The 8,618-nt window shown below is 39.5% G+C and overlaps 1 protein-coding gene across 1 annotated transcript; it reads right to left on the bottom strand.

The window, feature by feature from the left end:
* Positions 1 to 3,426: 3,426 nt before the first annotated feature.
* Positions 3,427 to 4,401, bottom strand: LOC102287618 (olfactory receptor 7E178). Its single transcript, XM_014478608.2, has one exon. The coding sequence runs from the start codon at positions 4,312 to 4,314 to the stop codon at positions 3,427 to 3,429; it is 888 nt and encodes a 295-aa protein (XP_014334094.2). The 5' UTR covers positions 4,315 to 4,401.
* Between the last annotated feature and the right edge of the window lie 4,217 nt (positions 4,402 to 8,618).

Genomic DNA, 8,618 nt, shown 5'->3' with positions numbered 1-8,618 from the left:
GTCTTTTAATTTTATGGCTGCAATCACCATCTGCAGTGATTTTGGAGCCCCCAAAACATAAAGTCTGACACTGTTTCTACTCTTTCCCCATCTATTTCCCATGAAGTGATGGGACCGGATGCCATGATCTTCGTTTTCTGAATGTTGAGCTTTAAGCCAACTTTTTCACTCTCCATTTTCACTTTCATCAAGAGGCTCTTTAGTTCCTCTTCACTTTCCACCATAAGGGTGGTGTCATCTGCATATCTGAGGTTATTGATATTTCTCCCAGAAATCTTGATTCCAGCTTGTGCTTCCTCCAGCCCAGCGTTTCTCATGATGTACTCTGCATAGAAGTTAAATAAGCAGGGTAACAATATACAACCTTGACATACTCCTTTTCCTATCTGGAACCAGTCTGTTGTTCCATGTCCAGTTCGAACTGTTGTTCCTGACCTGCATATGGGTTTCTCAAGAGGCAGGTCAGGTGGTCTAATATTCCTATCTTTTTCAGAATTGTTCACAGTTTATTGGCATCCACACAGTCAAAAGCTTTGTCATAATCAATAAAGCAAAAATAGATGTTTTTCTGGAACTGCCTTGCTTTTTCGATGATGCAGTGGATGTTGGCAATTTGATCTCTGGTTCCTCTGACTTTTCTGAAACCAGCTTGAACATCTGGAAGTTCACAGTTCATTTATTGCTGAAGCCTGGCTTGGAGAATTTTGAGCATTACTTTACTAGCATGTGAGATGAGTGCAATTGTGCAGTAGTTTGAGCATTCTTTGGGATTGGAATGAAAACTGACCTTTTCCAGTCCTGTGGCCACTGCTGAGTTTCCCAAATTTGCTAGCATATTGAGTGTAGCACTTTCACAGCATCATCTTTCAGGATTTGAAATAGCTCAACTGAAATTCCATCACCTCCACTAGCTTTGTTCGTAGTGATGCTTTCTAAGGCCCACTTGACTTCACATTCCAGGATGTCTGGCTCTAGATGAGTGATCACACCATCGTGATTATCTGGATCGTGAAGATCTTTTTTTTTTTGTACAGTTCTTCTGTGTATCTTGCCACCTCTTCTTAATATCTTCTTCTTCTGTTAGGTCCATACCATTTCTGTCCTTTATCAAGCCCATCTTTACATGAAATGTTACCTTGGTATCTCTAGTTTTCTTGAAGAGATCTCTAGTCTTTCCTATTCTGTTGTTTTCCTCTATTTCTTTGCATTGATATCTGAGGAAGGCTTTCTTATGTCTCCTTGCTATTCTTTGGATCTCTGCATTCAGATGCTTATATCTTTCCTTTTCTCCTTTGCTTTTCGCTTCTCTTCTTTTCACAGCTATTTGTAAGGCCTCCCCAGACAGCCATTTTGCTTTTTTGCATTTCTTTTCCACGGGGATGATCTTGATCCCTGTCTTCTGTACAATGTCATGAACCTCCGTCCATAGTTCATCAGCCACTCTATCTATCAGATCTAGTCCCTTAAATCTACTTCTCACTTCCACTGTATAATCATAAGGGACTTGATTTAGGTCATACCTGAACAGTCTAGTGGTTTTCCCTACTTTCTTTAATTTAAGTCTGAATTTGGCAATAAGAAGTTCATGATCTTTGTAGCTCAGTCGTTAAAATATCTGCCTACAATGCAGGAGACTGGGATTTGATTCCGGCATCAGAAAGATCCCGTGGAGAAGTAAATGGTAACCCACTCCAGTATTTTTGCTTGGGAAATTCCATGGACAGAGGAGCCTCACAGGCTACAGTCCATGAGGTCGAAAAGAGTTGAACACGACTTAGTGACTAAGCCACCACCAAGGATAACTTATTTTCTTTTCCTTAGTCTTTGCTTTGGTTGGCATTTTGTAGGATGGAGATTTACATGGTTTTATTATTTGCTTATCTGAATATGTCATCAGCTCTAAGTTTTTGCTCTAATTGTATACATTGGCATATTAGAAAACTATTGATTTGTACACATTTGTTGGTAACTGGTACTTAATTAAATGGCTTCCTTGGTGGTGCAGTGGTAAGCAATTCTCTTGGCAATGCAGGAGATGCAGGAGGTATGGATTTGAACTCGGGGTTGGGAAGATCCCATGGAGAAGGAAATGGCAACTCACTCCAGTATTCTTGCCTAGAAAATCCTAAGGACTGAGGAGCCTGTGAAAGTGGAATGTGGAAGTTGCTCAGTCATGTCCAACTTTTTGTGACTCCAAGGAATTCTCCAGGCCAGAATACAGGAGTGGGTAGCCTTTCCCTTCTCCAGGGGATCTTCCCAACCCAGGGATCAAATCCAGGTCTCCCACATTGCAGGCGGATTCTTTACCAGCTGACCCACAAGGGAAGCCCAAGAATACTGGAGTGGGTAGCCTATCCCTTCTCTAGTCCATGGGCTTGCAAAGAGTCAGACATAATTGAGCAATGGGCATGCATGAATGAATGTAAGAACACAAGACAGTAAACAGAGCAGTGATTTTAAGAGCCCCAGCCCAAAGCAAGTGCAGAAGTGTGAGTTTGGAGCAGAGACAGTAGCTTCATATCCAGCACTTACACCCAACTCTATGGTGTAGAGAGTGACTATATGTGAAGAATAATGATTCAGAAAGGGGAAAATTGCCTGTTGCCACCGTAAGCTCTTCATATCTTCCCACCTTGAGTACTGATCATTGTCCAAGAGCTGTTAGGATTCAAGGTGCACAAGTCATCCTGGAATCAAAGATATGACTGAAATCAGAAGTTCTAAACCTTGTCCAGACTGGAGCCTTTTAAGTGCTTTTAAAAATCCTCAGGATACACTCAAGTATAATATCAGTCTCTGGTTGTGAGACCTAGTTGTCAGTGTTTTTTTTTTTTTTAATCTCAGTTTTACTTATTTATTTTACTTTACAATATTGAATTGGTTTTGCCATACATTGACATGAATCCACCATGGGTGTACATGTGTTCCCCATCCCGAACCCCCCTCCCTCCTCCCTCCCCATCTCATTCCTCAGGGCTGGTGTCAGTGTTTTTAAACTTCCTGATGATTTCAATAATAACCAAGGTTGATGTCACATATAGCCTGTGTAAATAGACTTCAAACTTGAGAAAATTTTATGGAAAATACATCAGAGCTGTGAAAAAAGATGTGAAATTTAAATATACAGAAAGAGTTATTCATCTTTTCAGGATCCTTGGACCACCGATAATGAACAATAGAATCACCATAGATGAAAACTACACAATAATGCCATGATTAACATGGACAAAGGATCCTAGAAGTCTCCCCCAGTCCCATTAAAACAATACCAAAAGAAGAAACACTCAGTTGTTCAGCAAGGAGAGGCATCAAGGCCATGAGAGCTACAAAAATGATGAGATGAAAGAGGTAGGATTTCAGGTCAACATGCTTAGTTTTACTGCATTTTCCAGCCTACACTCCAAATAGGTGGCACAGGGACTGAGCTTAGATTATTTTTCTGAGAAACCTCCACATGGCCCTTTTGATGTCTTGGTTCCTCAGGCTGTAGATGAAGGGGTTCAGCATAGGGGTGACCACAGTGTACACCACAGAGGCCATTGCATCCTTCCTGGGAGATTGTGAGATGGCTGAACTGAGGCACACACCAAGACCTGTTCCATAAAATAAGCAAACAACTGCCAGGTGAGAGCCACAGGTGGAGAAGGCTTTGTATTTCCCACCTGATGAGTGAACTCTCAGAATAGAGGAAAGAATTTTACAGTAAGAGAAAAAGATTCCGGAGAAAGGAATAAAACCAAAAATGGCACCAACAAAATACATGACTATGTTATTTTTGAGCATGTCAGAACAGGTAAAGTTGAGCAGTTGAGAAGGGTCACAGAAGAAATTAGATATTTTCACATCCTTGAAGCAGGTAAGTTGTAACACAATCAAATTCTGCACTTGGGAGTTCAAAAGGCTAACAAAAAAAGACACTGAAATTAATTTGCTACAGGTGCATGGGTTCATGATGACCTGGTAGTGCAGTGGGTGACAGATGGCCACAAACCTGTCATAGGCCATCACAGACAGAAGCATACAATCCATCCCTCCAAAGAGGATAAAAATGGACATCTGTGTCAGGCAGCCTGCATAGGAGATGACTCTGCTGTGAGACTGGATGTTCACAATCATCTTGGGGACTGTGGTGGAGATGAAACCTATGTCTGCCAAGGATAGGTTGGAGAGGAAGAAGTACATGGGGGTGTGAAGGTGGGGGTCAGAGGAGACTGCCAGAATGATGAGTAGGTTTCCCAGCACGGTGACCAGGTACATGGATAGGAATAGTCCAAAGAGGAAAGGCTGAAGTTCTGGATCATCTGAAAGACCCATGAGGAAGAATTCTGATACATTTCTTAGGTTTTGTGGTTCTATGTAGATTGGACACCTTTTAAAAAAGAAAAGAATTAGTGGAAAAAAGGAAATAATTATATGGTCATGCAGTACTGTGTCTGTGTTTTGGATTCTAGGAATTCGTTTCTAAGATCATTCACTCCAGGGTCTTCAGCAATATATCTCAGTGTGACAAATTCTATCTGCTCAGAACTGTTCCTTCATTGCTTTCTCCTTCTCCACCTCTCTCTATACACAGTTATTTCGTAGGTCCTGGACTGAAGGATAAAAGAGGTGCAAGAATGTTGGAGATACTAAATCCATGATCTCAGTAAAAAATAGTCTTCTCTTTAGAAAAAATCTAGAATGATAACTGCCACCTCTAAGAAAAAATAATATATGTATAATTATGGCTGATTCCCATTGTTGTATGGCAGAAACCAATACAACACTGTAAAACAATTTTCCTCCAATAAAAAAAAGAAAAATATTCAAATTGAAAGAAAGTGAGGCATAGTTATATAAATCTTATTTTATTTAAATACAGTCTAGAAATTTCCTTTATTTAGAATGTTTGTAAGCACTGTATGAAACATAGGACTGTGTCATCTGAATTCTAAATTTAAGATAAACAGTCAGAAAACATTTTTGTGTCATAGTAATCTTCATAATTTCTTATCATTTTTTGATTTCCTGAATTTCCTGTTTCAAACAATAAGTATTTACTCAAAAATGAGAGTTGTCCTTTAATTAATTAATTAATTTGAGAGTTGGCTTTTAAAAAGTCATTAAGTATATACTTCATACCATTGGTTTTGCTGGAATCAAACTACAAGAAGTATGGTCTCCTTAAGTGTACATAATGAAACATTGCTGAGGGCTGCAAAAATGATGTTAGTACACGTGGACGTGAAAGTTGCTCAGTAGTGTCTGACTCTTTGCGAACCCATGGACGTAGTCCACGGAATTCTCCAGGCCAGAATACTGGAGTGGGTAGCCTTTCCCTTCTCCAGGGGATCTTCTCAACCCAGGCCTCGAACCCAGGTCTTCCCTATTGCAGGCAGATTCTTTACCAGCTGCGCTACAAGTGAAGCCCAAGAATACTGCAAAGGGTAGCCTATCCCTTCTCCAGCGGATCTTCCCGACCCAGGAATCAAACTGGGGTCTCCTGCATTGCAGGCGGACTCTTTACCAACTGAGCTATCAGGGCACCCTGAGGGCTCTGTTAATATTTAAACAATAATAAGATTTTGAAACATTTGGATTTTTTTTAACGTGAGGTTATTTTTTTCAACCCAATATGTATAATCTTGGTGCTTCCGGGGGACTCAGCTGGCAAAGAATCCTCCTGCAATATGGGAGACCTGGGTTTGATCTCCCAACTGTTTTGCGACCCCATGGACGATAGCCTGCCAGGCTCCTCTCTCCACGGGATTTTCCAGGCAAGATTTCTGGAGTGGGGAGCCACTTCCTTCTTCAGGGGAACTTCCTGACCCAGGGATGGAACCCACATCTCTTGCATGGGCAGGAAGATTCTTTACCAACCGAGCCACCAGGAAAGTCCCCATAAATGCGTGGATAGATAGAGATACAGATAAATAGATGGAAAGTTAGGTATAAACAAGTAGATAGATAGATATACAGACAGGTAGATGCTGTTTTAGTTGCTAAGTCATGTCTGACTCTTTGTGACCCCATGGACTGTAGCCAGCCTGGATCCTCTGTCCATGGGGATTCTCCAGGCAAGAATACTGTAGTGTGTTGTATGGCAATGTTTAAGTTCATCCATGTTGCTGTAAATGGCATTATTTCATTATTTTTTTATGGCTGACTAATATGCCTGGAAAATGCCATGGACAGAGGAGCCTGGCGGGCTACAATTCATGGACTCTCAAAGAGTCGGACATGACTGAGTGGCTAACACATACATCAAATAAATAGCTAATAAAGGACCTACTGTCTAGAACAAAGGATTCCACTCAATATTCTGTAATAACCTATATGGGAAACAATCTAAAAAAGAGTGTAAATGTAAAAAAGTATGTATATGTATGACTATTTCACTTTGCTGTACACCTGAAACAAACACAACATAATAAATCGACTATTCTTCAATAACAATTTTTCAAAAAATTAGCATTATTAAAATATATATTTAACATATATTAAAATGCAATAACTATAACAACATTTACATATCTACTAAATATTTAATGTCACATATATTATTTTGTTATATTATTATATATATCAACTTTGTTTTACAGCAATCCTGTGAAATTTCTTGTACCTCTCTGTGTCATACAAGTGAGAATTTGTGTATGATATGTGAGTGTTCAACAGTTATTCAATAACTAAAAATTAGTGCATGTCCAGCCTTATTAATATTAATTGCCTATGTTCATTTCAATGCAAAAAATATTTTCTATCAACTGCAAGCATGCATGCTCAATCACTCAGTGACATCTGATTCTGCAACTCATGGACTGTTAACATCCACCCTTATTAAGGTATCATATGAATATATTATTGAAATCTATCTTTTGATCATTTCATGATACCTGCACATGATTTTTCATCTTCTACAGGAGATCTTATCAATCTTATCTTTCAAAACTGGACTGCAAAACCTGACTATTCATATAAAATCCTATATTCCATCATGTTAGTACCTTTATGGCCCCTCTATAATACTGCTTCATTCCCATAATTCACTGGGTGACACTCTGAGCCCAAAGAAGGTGAATCAATTATTTTCTCTTCATTTCAAAACTGAGACCAAATTGAGAGAGTAGCATTGACATATATACATTACCATACATAAAGTAGATGGCTACTTGGAAGCTGCTGTATAGTATGGGGAGCTCAGTTCAGTGCTCTGTGATGATCTAGAAGGGTGGGATGGGAGGGTGGGAAGCAGGCTCAAGAGGGAGGGGATATATGCACACATATAGCTGATTCATGATGTTGTACAGCAGAAACAAACACAACATTGTAAAGCAGTTACATTCCAATAAAATAATGAAAAAAAAAAAAAAAAAAAAAAACAAAACTGAGGCCAAAGTAGGTTTGGAAAGAAACAGTCAGAGTATTAGCAGGGAAGTTGGTTGAGAACTGGTGCAGGAATAAGTAGATCAATGACTGAGTTCTGGGTCTTTCATCCTCTATTAATGAAATGTCTGTAAACCTCTCCACCTCTCTGTGCCTCTGTTCCTTCTGGAAAAATGTCTAAATTGCACCTGTAGAATGTACATGGTACCTAAAAGAAGTTTGGAGCTTAACAGATATTTGGTCATTTTTTAAAAAGAATTTCAATTTGGGGTACTGCATTTAGCAAAGAAACACAGATCCCAAATTTATTGGTATTTCATGGATTATATGGAAGAGAGATTCAGGCATTTCCTGTTTCAGTGATCTGAATCATGGATGACAACAAATCCTAAAATGTGTCTCAACTCATGCATTAAGACGTGTATACCTGTGGTGGATTCATGTTGATATATGGCAAAACCAATACAATATTGTAAAGTTAAAAAAAAAAAAAAGATGTTCTGTCCTCTTCTTTCCTGACTTGCACCCCACCCCCCATACTTGTGCAACTTTCTGCAGTGGTTTTCCAATCATTGAATGCTGCTGATGCTACTCAATGGAAAATAATAGGCCCCAGAGAAAGTTCATGAGATACACACAAATAAACACAACTTTATCTTGTCTCTGTCCCTTGGGATATTTCTGAAAAGGATGAAAACAGTGGTATGTGTGGTTGATTGTGTGGGGACTTTATTGAACACTTTATTTCCACGCAAAATGGAAGTTTTTATTCAAATCTTAACAGGGCTTAAAAAAAAATTCTTGATATCTCCTCTGTGATATCAGGATGTAGGCTCTGGTGTGTGCATGCAAAGTAGCTTCAGTTGTGTCTGACTCTGCAACTCTATGGACCATAGCCTGCCAGGCTCCTCTGTCCATGGGATTCTCCAGGCAAGAATACTGAAATGTGTTACCACACCCTTCTCCAGGGAATCTTTCTGACCCAGGGATCCAACCCTCGTCTCTTATGTCTCAAGCTTTGGCAGGCAGGTTCTTTACCACTAGCAGTACCTGGGAAGCCCAAGGAAATCCAGTAGGCTCTGGGGAATCAGAAATAAAAGAGCCTCCATTGTTTTCTTTCATCTATGTAAAATATAAACAAAACCAAATATTCTGTCAGGATGTAGGAAAAATATACCATCAGGTCACCAGATATTTAAGTCACATGATGTGAAAATTAGCCTTATCATTCAGTTCAGTTCAGTCACTCAGTT

This window comes from Bos mutus, chromosome 7 (genome assembly GCF_027580195.1).
Source record: "Bos mutus isolate GX-2022 chromosome 7, NWIPB_WYAK_1.1, whole genome shotgun sequence".
In the NCBI taxonomy this organism is placed as follows: domain Eukaryota; kingdom Metazoa; phylum Chordata; class Mammalia; order Artiodactyla; family Bovidae; genus Bos; species Bos mutus.
The sequence above is the reverse complement of the archived record's forward strand: the minus strand, read 5'-3'. Positions and strand labels throughout refer to the sequence as shown.

Coding starts and splice junctions, on each gene's coding strand:
- LOC102287618 (XM_014478608.2), bottom strand. CDS start 4,314: ATGGGTCTTTCAGATGATCCAGAACTTCAGCCTTTCCTCTTTGGACTA.